At 40.2% G+C, this 21,137-nt stretch overlaps 2 protein-coding genes across 2 annotated transcripts in view; both read left to right on the top strand.

Moving 5' to 3' along the window:
- The window catches only part of LOC134667214 (uncharacterized), a 161,203-nt gene extending 147,995 nt beyond the window's left edge, over positions 1-13,208 (top strand). Inside the window, exons 6-11 of the mRNA XM_063524542.1 lie at positions 1,468-1,617; positions 2,192-2,324; positions 8,817-9,083; positions 9,702-9,866; positions 10,136-10,301; positions 11,325-13,208. Coding sequence (XP_063380612.1) covers positions 1,468-1,617; positions 2,192-2,324; positions 8,817-9,083; positions 9,702-9,866; positions 10,136-10,301; positions 11,325-12,832 — 2,389 coding nt within the window. The 3' untranslated portion in view covers positions 12,833-13,208. The remainder of the gene's footprint in view (positions 1-1,467; positions 1,618-2,191; positions 2,325-8,816; positions 9,084-9,701; positions 9,867-10,135; positions 10,302-11,324) is intronic.
- Positions 13,209-14,515: 1,307 nt separating this feature from the next.
- LOC134667746 (uncharacterized) lies at positions 14,516-20,426 on the top strand. The gene is made up of 5 exons (XM_063525166.1): positions 14,516-14,619; positions 16,098-16,213; positions 16,870-17,055; positions 19,627-19,816; positions 20,291-20,426. Exons 1-5 carry the CDS (start codon positions 14,516-14,518, stop codon positions 20,424-20,426), a joined length of 732 nt encoding a protein of 243 aa, XP_063381236.1.
- The last annotated feature ends 711 nt before the right edge of the window (positions 20,427-21,137 follow it).

Raw genomic sequence — 21,137 nt, forward strand, 5'->3', positions numbered from 1 at the left:
TGACAATTTTCTACGTAGACGGTCACAGTCCAAAACAAAAAATTAATACTTTAGTATTTTCAAGTCAAACTCTAGTTATTTGCAAATTAATTTAACAAAATATCCTAATCGCACTTTTATGTATTTTAAATGTGATAATAATAATAAATCATTTAATTCGGACCAAGTTATGCACGTATCAAGATGGCGGAACAATAATTTCCATGTTGCAGGAATGTTCTGAGAACATTCTCGAGAACGTTTCCGCTTTTTGGGAATGTTCTGCAATTTGTACATTGCTAACGTGATCCTATTATAAATTGTTCACATGTACACCCTGTATACCAAGTGCGTTTTTCGCTTTAGGTTCATTTGTTTCATTTCGTTTAATAAGCGCATTTATGACAGGGGAATGGTTCAGTGGCGCCACGCAATAATGGAGGTAAAATTATGACGTCTAATTAACGTTGCATTTCGAGTTTTTGTTGATACCTACTGTTGAGATATGAAAATTTAATATCATTTAAAAAGGTTTCATAAGTATACATTGCAAGTAGGTACTTAAAAGTTTTAATCAGGTTTTCGATTTTAATGCGAATATAAGAATTTTACGCATTTGAGCGCTTTGCAAGACCAAAGTGATCAAAAACGTATAAAAAATAATTGCCGCACCAAAAACCCGATGTATGAATACGAATATAATTTTCACCTCAGCAGCTCGAACAAGGGTACTTTGCTTCTTAAAAACAGTGAGCAAAATGCGATTTTGTTCACTCATACTGTCTCACTAAGTGAGCAAAATGCGATTTTGCTCACTGAGTGAGACAAAATGACTCAGTGAGCAAAATCGCATTTTGCTCACTGTTTTTAAGAAGCAAAGTACCCTTGTTCGAGCTGCTGAGGTGAAAATTATATTCGTATTCATACATCGGGTTTTTGGCTCACTGAGTGAGACAAAATGTCCTTCAAGTGACTTTTATAGTCAAATGTCATTTCAACATGCGGGGTCTAATACAAGTTCGATATACTTGGGTTCTATTATCTCTGTCTGAGGGTGAAAAATTTTGTGTACTACACGAGATCAAAGTTATTTACATCTCGTGCGCTTTTGAATCCCTTACTACGCTCAAGATTCTAAATTAGATTCACTCGCTACGCTCGTGAATCTATTATAGAATCTTTCGCTTGTACGGGACTCATAATAAGCACTCGAAGAAATATCAAACTTTGATCTCTTGTTGTACAAATAACTATTTAGTTTTGCTGTGACTTCTGTTTTACGCATTGCTAACAAAGAAAGACAGGAAACTTGGATTACTAATCAAAATTTATGAAACGTAACTTACCTTTGCCCAGCAGTGGGACACTCTAGGCTCATATAAAATAAAATAAAATGAAATAAACTTACCTACTTCTACCAACTGCCTACATACGAAAAAGCATATGAACTTACTCCGCTTTTACAAAATGACAATTTTCACGTTTCAGTTTCGTCCAAGAGTTCGCCTGCGAGCCGCTAGATGGCGTGACGCTACTACTGGAACTGCTGCGCAACGTGCAGCTCAGCCAAGTGGGGGAGGGGGCGAGGGGCCCGCCCGCCGTGCGGCGGCGCCCGCTGCTTGATGAATTAGCTTGCTTGTAAGTATATTTTTCAGTTTTGTGTAAGAGTTCACCTGCGGGCCGCTAGATGGCGTGACGCTGCTACTGGAAGTACTGGAATTCCTTCGCAACTCCTGACCCAATGATTGAAAAGGCTTTTTCTGGCTGATCTTTCAAATCGCGGCGCCACTCGTCCTCCTCCTCATAATCCTTGAATAATTTTCCGGTTAAGACTCACTTCTTTTTAGTCACTCGCGCGACATGTCCTTTGATGTTCTCGTGATCCGTATTTCCTCCGCTTGTACTGAACCACTCTGAGCTTTGTCAACGACACTAGTTGTTTTGGAAATCTTCACATTTCCAAATCACCCTAATTATTAACGGAAAAATAAATTTTGTAGGTAACTATCCAGGCCTGCAGTTAAATCCTACGAGAAAACTATCAAGAACATGCACTATTCTTATCGGCATAAACTGTCATTCAATGGAACTTGCTAACTATGTACACAAAAGGCACTAGTAAATTCATCATTCAGAGACAATTTCAATATGGCGGCTTGTTTACATAGTTAGCAAGTTCCATAGAATGACACTTTACTATTTATTTTTTCAGGCAATGCCTCTGGAGTTGCTGCAGCAGATACCCTGACTGCGTGAGACGGCTGGTGGCTGGCTCCAACGGCGTCTACACGCTGACTGTGTGCATCATGTCCACGGTCAACAAGTCCAGGGTGCTGGCGTTGCAGGTCAGTTTAGTTGTTGCAGCAGATACCCTGACTGCGTGAGACGGCTGGTGGCTGGCTCCAACGGCGTCTACACGCTGACTGTGTGCATCATGTCCACGGTCAACAAGTCCAGGGTGCTGGCGTTACAGGTCAGTTTAGTTGCTTCAGCAGATACCCTGACTGCGTGAGGCGGCTGGTAGCTGGCTCCAACGGCGTCTATACGCTGACTGTGTGCATCATGTCCACGGTCAATAAGTCCATGGTGCTGGCGTTACAGGTCAGTTTAGTCCTCAAAGAGGTCCATTAGAGGTCTGCCGCCCGCGGTATTCCGGATCGATAGGACCTTAAAGGGGCCCACTGATTAACAGTCCGCCGGACGGAATCGGCCTGTCAGTTAGAACAAAAAGTTGACAGTTCCGAAGAACTGACAGGCAAATACCATCCAGTGAGCTGTTAATCCTGATTAAGAATCCTGAAGAATCCTGAAAATATCATGGACGGATAGAATAACTAACGAAAGAGTGCTGCAGTTAGTAAATAAAGAGGTCGAGGTTTTAAAGACCGTCAAAACACGCATGCTACAGTACCTTGGTCATATCATGCGAAACGAGAAGTATGCAAGTATGCAAGGAAAGATCCAAGGGAAAAGATCATCCGGACGAAGACGTAACTCATGGCTCCAAAATCTCCGAACATGGTTCAAGCAGAGCACACGCTCATTATTTCGCGCAGCTGTTATTTGTTAATTTAAAGGTTAGTAAATTATAAGACAACATTATTGGTAGCCATCTTTTATTAAACAAGTTCCAAATCCAAATTCGACCATAAACTAAAACCATAGACTATTCCATAACGTAACATTCCTCTCCTTCACAGAATTATAACTCAAAGAGTAAAGTAAGTATATAGGTATTATAACTACAACTATAACTAAGATTCAATTAGTCTCGACGGAGCCTTGACTATTCGTCCAGACCTCGTCTTATACAAGTCAAGATTTGGTTCCGGAGTATCATTGATTCCAGTAGAGCTTTGACTCGCTTCACTTGTATCAATGAGCTCCTGATCATCAGTTTCTTCTGCTTCATAAAAGGATTCACAGTCGCTATCATTACTATCATAGTTTATAACATAAGAGTTAGGATTAACAGACTCATTTTCAGTACAATTAGTTGACTCATATTCATTTATATTACGCAAATGTTGTCTGTTCCTCCTATATTGGCGACCTTGTTCATCCTTTACAATATAAGAACGAGGGAAGTCAGCCTTCTTTACAACACTTCCTTTTTGCCAGCGATCATCTGACATCTTTTTCTTAAACATGATACCCTGACCTATCTCTAATTCTCTTAGAGACCTAGCAGTTTTATTGTAGTGGTTTTCAACCTTATGTTGCAACTATTTATCTAAGAAATAATTTCTAGTATATATTTTAGGCTTTAAATAATTTGCAGACACAGGGCAACGGTCATTAAGGTTCCGATTGAACAAAAGATTAGCTGGAGAAGGGCTATTTTCCTTCGGACTATTTCTGAAATTTAATAACGCAATATAAGGATCTGTATTATCCTCTTTACATTTTTTTAGTATAGATTTGACAGTTTTGACCGAAGATTCCGCTAAACCGTTCGACTTTGGGTAGTCAGGAGACGAAGTAATATGCTTAAAACCATATGCATCCGCAAATTCTTTAAACTCTTTACAAGAATACTGTGGACCATTGTCACTTACAATCTCTAAAGGACAACCATGTCTAGCTATCATAGACTTAATATGATTGATGATAGTCCTTGAAGACAAGTCATTTAATCGAGCAACTTCAAAAAATTTACTGTAATAATATACAACAACCAGATAGTATTGTTTATTAAATTCAAAAAGATCAGTGCCTAACTTTAGCCATGGTAGTCTAGGTATGTCATGAAATTGAATTGGTTCTTTAGTATTATTTTTCCTAAATAAGGCACATGTTTGACAGTTGTTGCAGAGTTCTTTAATTTGACTTGTCAATCCAGGCCAAAATAGAACGTTTTTAGCTCTCCGAAGACATGTATTTAATCCTAAGTGACCTTCATGAATAATTTCTAGCATCATTTTTTGTAATGCTACTGGAATCACAATAAGACTATTTCTTAAAATTATCTGGTCGACTAGGGACAATTCATTGCGAAAATTCCAGAAAGGTTTTACTAATTCATTTAGGTTATTCTTAGAATTTGGCCAACCATTATGTATATAGTCTTTTAAACAGGACAATGTGGCATCCTCGTTCGTTTTCATGGCAATGAGTTGTCGCTTGTCACTTGAAATAGGCAACGAATCTATCATGACCTCAACATGACAAACAATTTCTTTGTTGAATTCTTCATCAAATTCCTTCGTTTCATCATTCTTGTCAACTAGGAAAGAGCGACTGAGAATATCTGATATATGCATTTGTTTTCCAGGTACATACTTAACAGTAATGTCATTCCCTTGTATTTTAAGCATCATTCTTTGTAGTCTTGCAGGTACTAAAGAGAGGGGTTTTTTAAATAAAATTTCTAATGCCGAATGATCGGTTTCAACTAGGGTATGTTTTCCTAAAATATACTTATGGAATTTGATGCATCCAAATACAATAGCAAACATCTCGCGTTCAACCTGGGCATAACCTTTCTGACATTCAGTTAGTGCCTTAGAAGCGTATGCAATAGGCTGTCTGTCTTGTAAAAGACAAGCGCCTACTCCTTCCGAGCTGCAATCTACCGAAACGACAACATCTTTATTACTGTCAAATAATTTAAGCGTGGGAGCGTTTGTTAATGCCTCCTTAAGTTTATTAAAAGCATTTTCATGAGAAGGAAGCCATTTAAATAATATGTCTTTTTTAAGAAGCTCGCGCAACGGGCTTGTAATAGTCGAGTAATTCGCCGTGTGCCTGCTATACGGCCACAATTCAAAATTTTTGATTTTCTGGATTATTGCAGATTCGTATTTAAAATTGTTCAATTTACGACCTTATTTCGAGAGCCATAGCAAAAAAGGTCTTTAAGAACCTTTTTCTCACAAGTGGCCTTATGGATTTGACCATAAATTGTCAGACAATTCCCTGCAATACAGCCACTTTTGAGTTGTGGCTATATAGCACACGTTTTCAATTAAGCTTTTGAGTTGCGTCCTAGAAAATAATAATTAGCGTAATAAAATTTACTACATTTTTGATATATTTACAGAGATATTCAAAGGATCGCCGTGCATGGTCGTATGCCACGATTATAAACTTTAAGGTAAAGTGGCATACGACCACAGCTATCCTCTGAATCTCTGTAAAAATATAAATAATGTAGTAAATTATATTACGTTGTATTTTTTTATTAAAAAAATTATAACATTTATAATATTTCCTGTTTGATAACTTCAGATAAGAATTCTATCTTGTTTCATACTTTTAGAGCGCGATTTGCAGTAGTCGGGTTTTAGTTTTTGAACAAATTTTTTATTTAATTAATTTTGGGGTCATGACTTCGTTACTAACTATTCGAAGCCACTTTATATTACTTTTACGAAGGCATCTCCAGTACAGAAATGCACGCAGAGCGCCACATATATCGGGCTGCGCCATCCTTTGGCATGGAGGCGCTTTCGGCGCCCAGCTTTGGAACGTGTAGAGTGCGCCTCCTACGTCGGGCTACGCCCGACTATTAGGGCCCCCCCACATCTGGCGTCTTTCGAGCGTCGGCGTCTACAATTCTATGGCCGACGTCGACGCAACGTCGACGCAGCGTCGACGCAACTGCGCAGCGACGTCATTTTCCATAGCGCTGGACCGACGCCGACAGACGCCAACGCTCGAAAGACGCCAGATGTGGGGGGGCCCTTAATATGAGGGCGCCGAGGGCGCCCGTCTTTGGAACGCGTAGAGCGTGTCTTGTACGTCGGGCTACGCCTGACTCTTTTAGTATGAGGACGCCAAAGGCGCCCGGCTTTGGAACGCGTAGAGCGTGCCCGTTCGTCTCTGTACGGCTGTTTCATGCATTTGCCCGGATTTGGTAAGCGTCCAGCGTGTCACGTATGTCGACACTTTTAGTATGAGAAAGTCGAAGTCGCCTGGCTTTGGACCGCTTGCAGCGCGCCACGTACGTCGGGCTACGCCCGACTCTTCTAGTATGAGGGCGCCGAAGGCGCCCGGCTTTGGAACGCGTACAGCGAGCTTCGTACGTCTCTTGTACGGCTGTTTCATACATTTTGGCTGATCTGGACTTTTATACCTATTCACGTTATAAAATATTGCAGGTCAAAAAAAAACACTATGTTTATAGCGGCCAAACAAATTTATTTTGCAAATACCTTCTTGTATCGCCGTAGTCGGGTAATACGCGGATAGAATCCAGAGCGCTTGTAGATTCGTAGTTCGAATCACCTACCCGATAAATTAATGTTTCATCGGGTGCATGCAAGCAAAGCCGGGTGCAAAAGCTAACAATATTTATATATTCGAAATGTGCTAATTGAGCTCTTTCAAATGATATACATCACGTAATCATTACTTATTTTTATTTTTTTCGTTCGTGACTTTATGACCTCTAGAGGGGCGCCTTGTTCATTTTTTTGTGACTTCATATAGCCTATAACCAGCGGACGATTAAGATAATTCGAATGACATATCGTTTGTCAAATTATAATGCGTACTTTAGAAGTTATGAGGGAACAAATGAACATACATACATACATACATACCGGTCAAAATCATAACCCTCCTTTTGCATTGCCGTAGTCGGGTAAAAATAAAGGGATTTTAACTATTTTGGTGTTTTTATTTATATTTACATGGTAACCTTTATCCAATAATTATGTGTTTAAATTTGGCCGCATCTCAAAATCTTAAAAAAACGTTTCTGCAATACGGCCACAACACTAAATACCTGTCTTTCGGGCCTTGTATCTTAAAAAATATACATTTCTTTTAAAAAGTGGCGTGGTCATAAGGAGGGTTACATCATTCCGAGTAAAAAAAGCTAAATTTTAAATTCATAGACCTAAAACTAAAGGAGTAAGATCCTATTAAACACCCTGAACTATACTCTCACAACTTTGAGACGCGATTTCTCGAAAAAAAGGTTTTTTGAGATGTGGCAGTGTAGCAGGCACACGGCGAATTGTTGATAAATTTTGACAAGTAATTTGTCATTCCTAAAAATCGTTCAAGTTCTTTCTTATCATGAATGCATTTTAATTCGGAAATGGCCATTACTTTAATTGGATCAGGTTTAACCCCTTGGTCACTTACAATCATGCCAAGAAATGAAATTTCTCTACACAGAACTTGGGACTTCTCCCTATTGAATTTGACATTACATTCTTGAGCTCTTTTCAATACATTTAGTAACACTTTATTATGTTCTTCCACCGTGCTGGCATACATTATTAAATCATCGACATAAAATTGTACATTATCAATATCACTAAAAGTCTCTTCCATGCATTCCTGAAACGCTTCTGTTGACACGGAAAGTCCAAATGGCAATCGTTTATAGGAGTAGTTACCAAATGGAGTAGAAAACGTGCATAACTTTGAACTTTCTGAGTCAAGTTGTACTGTCCAAAACCCACTGCTACAGTCAAATTTAGAATTGCTGTGTCTAAAGTTCGTATAGCCCTCATGATAGCCGACCTCCGGTAGGAGATGGCACTGGAAGAAGAAGAAGAAGAAGAAGAGCTGTTAATCAGTGGGCCCCTTAAGAAAACCCGCAACGCGTTTGCAACCCCTCTGTAGTGTTGCAGGTATCTTTTGCTTGTTTGCCTCCTATGAAATAAATAAATATTAGGGGGGACATCCTACACAGATCAACCTAGCCTCAAACTAAGCAAAGCCTGTACTATGGGTGCTAGGCGACGATATAAGATACTTTTATAGATAAATACATATACGTAGAAAACATCCATGACTCAGGAACCAATATTTGTGTTCATCACACATTTAAATGCCCTTCCCGGGATTCGAACTCAGGATCAGCTTCGCAGGCAGGGTCAGAGGGTCACTACCAGAGCTCGGCGGGGGTGAGCTGTTTTCAGAGTTTGCACAACATGGACATGCCTTGTCATTCGATGGTATATGTGGTGTAATTTAATAACTAAAGAAATTATTTTATTTAGGCTGCCTTTCCGCTACGATCTTTACGTCGCCATTAAAACAAATTAATTTTATAGCAAGCTTTTTTAGTAAACCTCTTCAAATAATACGTATATCCATCCATATGCTACTATTAAAGTTTATTTGTATATAAGGCATTGTCATTTTAGTTTAATTATAATTAATAAAGTTTTATTTTAATATTTCATTCTAAGGTGTATCTATATTAATATCTACACTTGACATAATAAGTGACGTCAAAATGGCTCACCCCTGCCGATAGCTCTGGTCACTACCCACTAGGCCAGATCGGTAGTCAAAAATGCTATAGAACAAAGATAATTATAGTGATATTGATGATTAGTTTTCATTGTTAAACTACGACTATTTAATTACAGCTGCTCACAAAATCCTGCTACCCACCCGCCAGCGGCCACGCCGAGGTCTCCGAAGCCCTATCAACCCTCCGCCTCCGCTACGGCGAGCCAGTCCGCTTCAGGTTCCTCGTAGGGATGCTCCAAAGCACTGGAGGCTCAGGAGACCTGCAAGCAGCAGGCCTGGCCTTTATAAATGCGCTGCTCTGCAGTGCCCCCACTCCGCAGAGGAAGCTGTATATACAAGCGGAGTTGGAGCAAGCTGGATTCGATATTATCACTTTGAAGAAGGTAAGCAATGTGGTATGTATCGTCAATTGAAGTAATTAATATTAGTCATTAGAAAAAATATTCAACTCAAGGGCTTAAGCATCACGGAAGCAGCTGATAGTATTGCATTAAGTATGTTTTATTGAGCATTAAGTAGCATTGAGCATACTTTTCTTGGTAACTTCAAAGAAATGCGTTAAACACCATTGATGATTTCCTAATTCTATGTATAAAGTTAACGAAGCGCTTCGAGAAAAGGTAGATATAGTCTGTCAGACCAAATTTGTCAGTCAATAAGACCAAAAAAACTATAATCATCCCTTTCTTTTGGGTGCTAGTACTAGTGTAAGACAAAGATAGTATAATTTCTCTCTATGTTTGTGAGACAGTCCTTTGACAAACTATAGTGCCCTTGCGCTTCGCTATGCTCGTCTTGGCGGGGGCATTACCGTGCCCCCAGATTTAGGCGCTAAAGCCTAAGTTGATTGAAGAATTTCGTCGACATTCCTCATATCATAAACCTTTTAACAGATATTTCCAAATAAATAAACATTTATTCCGAACGTAAGTATGTAATGCTACAAACTATCTAACTAACAATTACAAATAATATACATTGGTTTCTTAATTTTATTTCAGCTTGTCACAAAGCTGCCAAGTACGAATGAGCAGGTGACAAAAGAGATAGAAAGCTACGAGAAACAGTTGATCGACATCGACACGCTGAGCGAGAAGGCACATGAAGCGCAGAGGGAGAAGGACGATCTCAGACACAAGCTGGACTTGCTCGAGAAAAGGGTTAAGGTGAGACAACGAGTGATGATGATGATATGTTAAAGATATAATGTTCCACTTAAGTTCACACACATATACATCTAGAAGAAACTGATTTTAAAATCGGTGACAAATATGACAGCGTTCGACATCATCACAAATATTACGTCCTTGTAAAATCGAAAAAAATTGTGCCAATCTAAAATCAAAACATAATAAAATATTAGTCAACAAGTTTCAATCGAGTTTCATAATAAAATTAGTAGGTAGTTAATAATTTGTTTACCCACCTTTAACAGATTCTTCAAGAGGAAAAAGGAATCCTGCTGTCATTAGAGAAGTGTTTGAAGGAAAAGTGCTGCGAGCTTCAAGAAGAGGTGTCAACGTTGCGCTCGGAGCACGGCAACTCCAACCGCAAGAAGACTTACGTGGTCAAGAAAAAAAACACGGTTCACAAAAATAGAGGTGAGTTATGACTACAACAAGGACCCCTATTCGACAAGCGACGTTTGACGTATCGTGTTGATCTCCCGTTGATGTGGGAAAAATCATAAGTTCTCGAATACGTACAATGTCAAAATTTGACATTAACAATCCACAGTTAGGGTGGCAAGCAAACCAAACCGAACCGCCCTCAGTTTAGAGTTGAGTTTCGGTTGTACCAAATGATATTATCCACCGTTGATGGAATCAACACTCAGTATGCAATAAAATCAACTGTTGATTTAACGTGGATGCGAAATCTGACAGTTGTACATGTCGAATTTGGCCCAAGTATAGTCAACATCAACAACTAAGTAGGTACCTAAGTGAAGGAAAAACCTCCAACTTTTAAACCTCCTAAGGCAAAACAACCCTGTGTACAAGTTTTTGTAGGTCTACAGTTCTAAAATCTTTTGTGAACTTTTGTTGAGTAACTCCTCTCCTTCCTCGCGTTATCCCGGCATTTTGCCACGGCTCATGGGCATGGGAGCCTGGGGTCCGCTTGACAACTAAAGAGCTTGTTGTTGTTGTTATTGGGTAACTAAAGAGTATAAATTTAAAAATAAAACGACGGCTAAAGTGTCTCAGGAAGCCTTCATACATTGCATGAATTGCATCCGTGTTTAGTCAAAAGTCAGCCATCACGATTCTCACCTCCTTATCAGTAGTATCTACGTTAGTTGGGTAAATCAACTTTTTCTTGGCTCTAGTTGCCATGGTTACGGTCTCCTAGATCACTCTTAAAATACTAGTTATTTCGTATTTAAATGAACCAAACTTGAATTTTTTGGTACTTATAAGGCCTTTCCATAATGGTACATCTACTAAGTACGTTTGTAGAACATGGTACAGCAGCTCTTCTAAGAAACTATGCTATTATTGTCTCCTGGCTGATGGGACAGAATAACGACAAGAAATAGTTGATCGACCCAGTTACTATTTTTGACGTATTATATCAATGGGTAAATCAATTTTGTCAATTTACATTCCTTTTATCTGTTTCAGATGAGTCATCACCCCCTGAAGACGAAGGAATAAGTTCCTCGGAAAGATCTCTTAGTCCTGAAGGCGATGCGCAAAGAGAATCCATGGTATACGAGGTATTTAACGTGAAGAACGAAACTTACGATATGATGAGAAATAAGCGCAACCTGCACAAGAAATTAGAGTCCACAAAAAAACATGACACCCACAAGTCATCAGATGACGAAGAAGAAACAACAATAGATGAAGTTATACAGGAACTAAGAAATATAGTCAATGACGCGGAATCTGAACAATATGCTAAAAACAGGACTTATGACGACAAATCGTCCAGGTGCAACGAAACTTCTGAAATCAATGTTTCCATTCATGCCATGGAATGCCAAAAGCATCGACATCTTGAAAAGGAAGATTCGATAACAAGCACAAAACACAGCATCCAGATAACGAGTAGTACAGAATTCTTAAACGAAAGTAATGAAGACGACGAAGAGACTAAAATTGTGCCGAGCAAAATACTCCCGCACCCACCAAGAAAAGCCAAGAGCTTAATACATTTACTCGTCCCACCGGCTGACCAGGGTTTGCTTTATAACAAGCCTCCTGATTTGTACGACGATACATACTTCTCCAGTGACGAAGGCTCAGATTCCTTGCTCAGCGCCTCGCGCTGTCAAAATCCCATAGTGAAGAAACACTCGGTTTCAAGTTTTGATTTTCACGAATGCCGAGCTGTTTTCAACTCGATAGCTGAGAAGGAAAAAGACGATAATAGAGTCAAACGTTCTAGAACAAGGTCCAGAGAGGAAAGCAGAAGAACGTCTGTTAAAAGAACGGGGTCATTTCAAACGTCTGAAAAGGGTTCCAGACAGAGAGAGTACATTGATAGCATGTTTTATAATGAAACGAATAATTCCCATATTGGAACTGGAACACCCCTTCAAAGATCTAATTCTAAGTGCAGTCGGGTGGATGAAATAGTAAGCTTGATCGAGTCTAAGAAACTGACTAAAAGCTTGGATAGGATCGATGAAGGATTAAACTCCATGGTAGATATCGTAATGATGGATGAACCGAAGAAACCAGTGTGGCCTTATGAGAGGAGACAGCGATCCTGCTCAAGAACCAGTAGCGATGCTGGCAATGAAAGCCCCTTGATTCCAGTAACGAGATCGAATAGCAAAAGAAACGTTCACCCGAGATACGATTCAAAATCCTCGAGCAAAAAGGATGAGCCAATCAACAAGCCAGATTCTCCGCAGAAATTTTATCTGCCGCATCCCAAACTGAGTACTGGGTCCTTTGAAAACGCGTCTTCATATAATAATTCGTTTCTTATGAAGCGCGGTCACGTTAACGCAGGGTTTTATTCTGGGCCCCACATCATGAGAGATGCACCAGCAAGCATGACTAGTCTAGTAATGACTGGGACACACAGCCATTCAGATTTAAAGCGGACTTTGTCCCCTATGGGGTCTTCTGGTTATGGCATTCACAAGCTGGCAGATATGCCTTCAGGATTATATTGAAATTTCCATATTTTATGCGTACTCAAAACCAACGATTATTTTAAGATTTGTGTACCTACTTTGACTAGTGCAATATATACCCGTATTGGGAGTGTCGTTTAAGAGCTCTCGATGTATAATGTAAAGTAAGTCTTGCGATTTAGTGGAATCTTAGTAATTTTGTATGTAAGCAAAATTGGCTTAAGATCACAAAATTTTCATTGCGATCAAATTGTTTGTAACATGTTTCTTTCTTTGTATATTTCTCAAAATTATTCAGATACTTCTGAAATCTTTGGATATTTATCTATTTTCTTTATGGTTTCTTTAATTTACTTATTTTTAAGTTAAGGTTATTGCTATGTTAACATTAACATATTAAAAGTGTTTGATGAAATTATCTTATTTTATTTTATGCTCTCCTATTGAATCTAGAAGTAAATTAGGTACCTGCATTAAGATTAATATTACAGCAGATATTAGCTTCAATTCATACATAGATACATACACACATCATTGGCTCAGTGACCCAAAAAAACAACGGGTTGCACTCCGGGAACGGCGACAGAACTGAAAGCTCAATGACTAGTCCAAAATGTCTGCAGCACTATGTATAATTGACCCATCCTCCTTTCTATTGAAAAACTTTAGTTCCGAAATTGCTGGCCAGTGAGCTTAAATTTGTAGCGTTAATTGTTTAAAATTCGAATAGAAATTGTAAAGTTACCTTGCAGACCTCGCATCTTAATATATTTTGGTCATGATATTTTGAGTTTTATTCACCAGTACTAGAGTTCACTTTGATTAGCGATTTCATCAAGATGAAGCTTTATTGGATTATATTTGAGTGATATAAAGTTAGAATGTAACTGTGAGATCCTCGTATTTCAGCCCGTACAAGATTAGAACATTGAGCTTTATTGCTTAATATAAAAGTCCAGTTTTAAATAATTGACCTGATTATGATACGTTATGACTAAAGTTCTTTGGTGAATAACATTGTCCGTGACACATGACGTCAGCGTTACGTTACGCGTTACGCTGAATCGAGTTTATCATTTTTTCCCCACCTCAAAAAGTGCTCAGCGCCGCTAAAGAAGTTTTCACTTCAAAAATGATCTTGGCCTCTGACACAAGAGAGCACCACTCTGCCCTATTCTGCGCCACTTCACACCAGTTGGGTATTCCGAGAGCGGACAGCCGGCCTAGCCAAGGTTACAATCGCTATCGCTTCGACAACGAAAAGCATGATGTCTCTCTATCGCTCTTCCATATTAGCGCGACCGTGACTGTTGCGTTTCGATCGCTACGGAGCGTAAGCGATTGGCATTTTGGCTACGCGGCCAGGTTCGGTTTGAGCTTCGTCACTCCAGCGGTATCTAACGTATCGTACGTAAGAAGGAACCTATATTCATACTCGCTAAAATTCTAGTGACTCCGAGTCATCGAGAAAAACCGTAAATCAACACAGGGTATGTTTACGAGTACATATTATTACAACTGCAATGTTTATTTATAAAAGAAAACAATAAACAATCAAACCAAAACACGCTGTGATGGAATGTTTTAAATATAACAATCCACATTGTTTACTGGATCTCATTCGTCCAAACTGATCAGTCGTCATTACGGCATCCAAACATGAACACGAAGGTTCTCCTGTTAATTTTTTTGAGGTTCTTGGGCGAAGGAGTGAGCGTCGAGATGTCGGACCCTGTTGTAGACATATTCGACCTTTCCCACCCAGTTTCGTGGAAAGATTTGGTGAACACTTACGAAGAGATTAATGCACCGCATAATAAGCAATGGTAAGACAAATATTTGTGTCGCTTAACATCAAACTCGGGTAAATCCATTCGACCCTCTCAGCAAATATCTACCCTATTACCTATTCATAATAGGTACCAAAATCGCATAATCTGACATATGGATTTACCCGAGTTTGAAGTTAAGCGACTCATTTCTTGTAAACGTGATCGAATCTATACTCATGGACAGTCGGCGTCAGATATATCTGAGCGGCCGAGGTGCTCAATACGTAATATCTTAACACTTAATATCTGGCTGCTCCGATATATCTGATAGCGACTGGACATCATTAGAGAAACGCAAAAAAAACAACGTGTTGCACTCCGGGAGTGCCGACAGAAGTAAAAACTCAATGACTAGTCCAAAATGTCTGCAGCACTAATAATATAATATAATAAGTGCTCAACGCCGCTAAAGAAGTTTTCACTTCAAAAATTGGTTTAGCCACTGGATTACAGCACCTTAGATAAGTAATTTCAAAATTAATAATTAAACTTATTTTTGCGTTTCTCTAAATTTTGTCCAGTCTTATACCATCGGCCATTATACCATTGTTTATTGATAGTTCGTAAACCTTATTACAAAAGGCATAAGGTCCAACGATGGACAGTTAAGAGTGTTGCTGTTTATACATACAGAGTGGAAAGAGAAGTCGGGCCCTGAAGGGAAACTACCTTAAATCCTTAAGCTGGCTCATTTTACTTAAAGGAGACATTCCTTTATTTTTAAATAGAAACAAAACTGCATTTAAAGATTTTTTTTTCTTCAATTTGGCTTGTCTAAAAAAATCTTGCAATAAATATTCGATTTTATACGACAGACGAGTGTAAGACCTAATGTTTCTTGGAGATATGGTATCATTAACACTAACTGTATCGACTAGTAGAATAAAATTGCGAGTGTTTATTTTTTGGAATTTTTAGTTGGTTCAAGTCCCGGGCGAAGCAAGCGAGTTTTGGAAATAATTGAATGCTGTTTTGTTTCTTTTTAAAAATAAAGCAATGTGTCCTTTAAGTATAATGAGCCAGCTTAAGGATTTAAGGTAGTTTCCCTCCAGGGCCCGACTTATCTTTCCACACTGTATATTAGATAAGTATTATAAGAGTAACGTGGAGGGAAAGTCGCCCATACCGTAACGGAATTTTAGCGTTCCTCTAGGAGAAATTTGGCCTACGGTCAGTATCGTATTTACCATAAGGGCACACGGGGCCCGTGCCTAGGGCCCCCATCCTCAGGGGGCCCCGAAGGACAGACAGTAACAGTATATTTCATTACCGATAATAAATAGAAGATCATAGTAGAAACATGTTAGTTTAATTAGCTTTCTTTACTTTCCAAAAGGTCCCCAAATTCTTATGTGCGGGGCCCCTGGGCACATAAGAATTTGGGGCAGCATAGTTTAAGACGACCCTGCCTATTGTCGCGTATAAATAACTATGAAACAAGCAGCCCAGTTTCCCCTTTAATCAATTTCCAGGCAAATCTGCTACAACTGCGGTTTCCCCGAAATGGGAACTGCCATCCACTATCAATACTACGGCTGGAATGCCTTGAAGCCAGCAGCCATACCAATTAATAACTTGCTGACCAGGCGTAAGTTGATTTAGTATCTATTAGAACAATGAAATAGGTACAGATGTAAAGAACTACAAGTACATTCAGCAGCAGAAGTTGCTAAGCGGGCGAGGTGTTCAAAATTACCATGACGCGCTCTTATGCTCTTAACAATAAAGTCGCGTCAAGATCAATTTGATCACCTGGCCCGCTTAGCAACTTCTGCTGCTGACTGTACATGCTTAAATCTCATATTTAGAGACAATAATATCCCTTGCCTTTAGATTAATTTGTTTTAAAGGGCCTCGCGCTGTTAGCTTCAGCCCCACGCACGCCTCCGAAAGGTCTGGGACCCCATGGTCCCGAGATATGGAAAGACAGACAAATACCTAACAATTCAGCCTAGTACGTCCCACCGCTGGGAGAGGGCTTGGATTATCTATAGTCCCCACGCTAGCCGAATGCGGATTGGATATATTATATTTGTATTGTAAACTACGTGTATGTGAGGTGTGCAATAAAAAGTATTGTATTGTATTATATATATATAATTGGTCAAGCAGATCTTGTCAGTAGAAAAAAGCGGCAAATTTGAAAAATGCAGGCGCTAACGGATATAGTCTCATAGAAAATTTGAATTTCGCGCCTTTTTCTACCGACAAGATTTGCTTGACCATCTATATCCATTTTTCCAGTCAGAGTCCTAGACTTAAGCTACATCACGAAGAGCGATCCAAATGTCGTGCTCACTCTCGACGAGGCTCGCCGCTTTCTCACTGTGGAACAGGGACCGTTCCGGCCCACGATTCTGTTGTTCAAGTTCGGATGGCCGGATAACCCGTCATATGGTCTCAATTACAAATGTTACTGCCAGATGCCTGGTGAGTTTTGGTAAATATACAGTCAACTGTCAAATCATCTCAAAAATATGTCCCATACAGGGTGTCCCAGAATTCGACGTCAAGCCGTAAACGGATTATAGACCAAGTCATAACAGTTATCATAAAAATACAAAAAAAATAATCCAACTCATGTTTTTTAAAAATTATTATGGTCACTCTAAAAATTCACTAAAAAATCCACACCCTAGAATGGTTCTTTAACTCTTGTTACTACAAATTCCATAATTTATTCTAATTTTTTTATTATTGTGTAATCTTGAATAATTACAGGATGTGGATTTTTTAGTGAATTTTTAAAGTGACCATAATTTTTAAAGAACATGAGTTGGATTTTTTTTGTATTTTTATGATAACTGTTATGACTTGGTCTATCATCCGTTTACGGCTTGACGTCGAATTCTGGGACACCCTGTATAGCTCTTATGTCAGTGAATTAAGAACTATGGGACATATTTTTGAATAAGTTGGCTACACCCATATTTTTACAGTTGACTGTACTGTCGCTCAATCTACAGATCGTCAACTAGGTAGGTATAACTTGAGAAGGTACAGTCACCTGCAATACTATGTTACACAATGAAGGCCGCAAAAATATCTGACACGATCTTATTCGTAGAGCCATAAGAGCGTGTCACAAATTTTTGCGGCGTTCGAAGAGTAACATATTATTGCAGGTGACTGTACTTAATAATAAATTTCCTGTGTAATGTTTCTTGACGATAGTCATATTAAACCAATACGTTATAGATATGTAGGATAGGTTCGTTAGGTTGCTTCAGATGCCCGAAGGGAAAACTGTCCAGAAAAATAGGAGCCACGACAACGAAACGCTACCTAATTCTGTCTCTCTATCGCACTAACATGGAAGAGTGATAGAGAGATATAAAGCGCTTAGTTTGTAGGAGCGCAAATGATTGTCATCTTGGCTAGGCTGGGGTTTAGTACATTATGATGGATTCGTTTATAGACCGACCGCTTAACAGAGGTTGTACCGCGAACCAAGTTCGACGTGTTGCCTCTCTGTCGCATTTGTTAATTCGTACGCAAGTGTGACAGGAAGGCAGCACGTCGAACGTGGTTCGCGGTAGGCCCTCAGGCCGTGTAGCCAACATGCCAATCGCTTACCGAAACGCAACTGTCACTGTCGCACTAATATGGAAGAGTGATAGAGAGACACAAAGCGTTTTGTTGTCGAAGCGATAGCGATTCTCACCTTGGCTAGGCCGCCCGCATCTTCCCCGCCACCCATGGTATAATAATATACTCCGCCTGGTACCCCATTCCCGTCTTTTCTAGGTCACCTAACTGACACAAGCCTACGTCATCATGCGACAGCGCTATATGATAATATGCGATTGCGCTATATATAGCGGCCATGTTATTGTGACGTAGGCCTGTGTCACTCTGGGAATAGAAGACCATGTTTTATTAGACTATGCCCGCCACCCTTAGTCGTCCCTCCCCGTCGCCCCCGTACCGCGCAGGCGAGGACTCAGTTAAGCGGTCGATCTATACTAAAGTATAGTGCACCAGTGAACGACAGGGAACCAATAATCCGATACTTCAAGTTTTATCTATGAAAAAAATATTTACTCTCCAGGATTAATGTCCAGGGATGGAACGTTGGCTAAGCATTCAGCTGCACAGGGGGGCCATTTTTGAATTTGGAGCGCTCGATTTCGTCACTCGAAAGTCTGTGGGAAACGGCAAAATGCTAAATTACGAATTACGAGCGATAGAAATTGAGAATCGAGTGGTATTGACCACTCGTTTTTAATTCTGTTAGTAAAATCTTAAATGCCTATTAGTAGACATATTATAGAATCAAATACACGAAATCGAAATTATTCTAAAATCGGCCCCCAGCGTTGCCGTAAAGGAGATCGGTTCCCTAATCCTCGCCCTTAGTTTTTAGATAAAAATTGAATTTAACCCTTAGGTATTTAGTCCGTTGCCACCATACTTAAAACAAAGACGCATCTCTGCGCCCCAGAATTACCGTAGTATGGAACTCCTATACTAGTTACCAGCACACGTGTGACAGTAGGGCGCTCCAGGGGTTAAAAAACCGGGCAAGTGCGAGTCGGACTCGCGCACGAAGGGTTCCGTACCATAATGCAAAAAAAAAAAAACTAAAAAAAAGCTAAAAAAAAAACGGTCACCCATCCAAGTACTGACCACTCCCGACGTTGCTTAACTTTGGTCAAAAATCACGTTTGTTGTATGGGAGCCCCATTTAAATCTTTATTTTATTCTGTTTTTAGTATTTGTTGTTATAGCGGCAACAGAAATACATCATCTGTGAAAATTTCAACTGTCTATTAGCTATCACAGTTCGTGAGATACAGCCTGGTGACAGACGGAAGGACGGACGGACGGACGGACGGACGGACGGACGGACGGACGGACGGACGGACAGCGAAGTCTTAGTAATAGGGTCCCGTTTTACCCTTTGGGTACGGGACCCTAACAAAAACGCATCTCTACTATAAGAATTACGGTTCGAAATCGAATGACTAGAAAGGAATGTCAAATGGTTAATCATTTCAGGAATCAGCTTCGAGCTAGCGGCGTGGATAGCCGTCAATCTGAGCCACGTGGTGGGTGTGGCCACGGACGCGCCCAGTCTGGAGTCCGAGGAGACACGGAACACCACGGGTAAAACTGTGTCGGCTCTGTTTGGCAAGAGTGGAGTTTACATGATTGAAAATGTGGATGCGAGGAGGAATCTACCAGGCGAGTACAAACAGCACTTCTAACTTCACTTCGGTGGACCTTATTACAAAAGGCATAAGGTCCACCGTTGTACAATTAACAGTGTGGGCGTTGGGACTTATACCAGGCGTGGCTCACTCCGCGATTTCGCCGCTTTGCAACAACAGGTAGGTACAAGTACATCCGTTCCACACCAATTTTGGTGGCTAGCCATAGTCATATCTGTCCTAATCGTAACAGACGCGTTTTGTTATAGTGAATCTTCTGTACCTAGTAATATTTATTTATTTAGATATTTAATTCAGGCAACAAGGCCCATATTACAAATACCTTACAGACTAACATACATATGTATTTTATAAACTTAAAACTAAACACTATTTAGACGACAAAACGGCGTGGCTCCGTTGTGTCGGCTGCTCTTGATATGATTTATTCTGTGCTTATACTCTATCCTCGTGAAAATCTTAATTAACAGATATATTTTTGTTCTAGAAAGGGGATGCATGGCGTTGGTTACGCCCACGAAACTGATAGACGGGAATTTCGTGCCAGCCCGCTTTACTGCTTTCTGCCCGCGGCACCACAGAAATAATGTGGAAATAGTCATGTCTCACCGACGAGTAAGATACTAAATTGTTGTTCGATAGCAAAGGATGGACTGTATGAAAATAAACGAGAGCAACGAAGGGGGGTATGAATTGGTGATAGTTTTTATGGCTCCTCTACACGTTGGCCCAACCTATTGGTCCAATATGTTGGGACAACGTGTGGAGGGGGTATTGGTGTCGGTTGGCTTTTGGCGCGCGGGATGGCGATGAGTTGGCCGCGGTGTCGGTTTTTCGGCCGCACATTAAAGGGATTGGCCAAGCGATTTGGTACGCATCTACACGTGGCCCAATCGGCAGTGCGTGCTCGGACGCGGTCGAGGGTGGACGTTCATGCTTTTTGTGTTTTTTAACACTTTCGCAACCGGGCAAAAAACGGTGCACTAGCCCAGAAACCGGTCGTCTATATCTGCGTACAAAAGAACCCGCTGGGCGGGTTGTCCGGCATCTGAGCAAACATTACGAGTGCCTACCAGGCGGGTTCTCGGTAGTCAAAGTGAATTAAAAATGACGAATACGTGGCCACGTGTAGTAGCGTTCCGACCAAGGCACGGCCAACTCATGGGCCAAGCGTTGGCGGAGCGTTTGGCCAACGTGTAGAGGAGCCATTAGAGACACTGGCTCTGTCAACTGTATGACAGAGCGACAGTATTTTTTTTTAATAATTGAATTTTTAACTGTGACTAAGTGTTGCCACAGTCACACGAAACTTACTTATACTTGTCAAATCTATACAAC

The sequence above is a fragment of the Cydia fagiglandana genome, chromosome 9, assembly GCF_963556715.1.
Source record: "Cydia fagiglandana chromosome 9, ilCydFagi1.1, whole genome shotgun sequence".
NCBI lineage: Eukaryota > Metazoa > Arthropoda > Insecta > Lepidoptera > Tortricidae > Cydia > Cydia fagiglandana.

What these genes read in the sequence shown, in the direction of transcription:
- LOC134667746 (XM_063525166.1), top strand. Translation starts at nt 14,516, where the DNA reads ATGTCGGACCCTGTTGTAGACATATTCGACCTTTCCCACCCAGTTTCG. An exon ending in GCACCGCATAATAAGCAATG is followed by an intron (nt 14,620 to 16,097) that starts GTAAGACAAATA and finishes ATCAATTTCCAG; the next exon opens with GCAAATCTGCTACAACTGCG. An exon ending in ATGTTACTGCCAGATGCCTG is followed by an intron (nt 17,056 to 19,626) that starts GTGAGTTTTGGT and finishes TAATCATTTCAG; the next exon opens with GAATCAGCTTCGAGCTAGCG.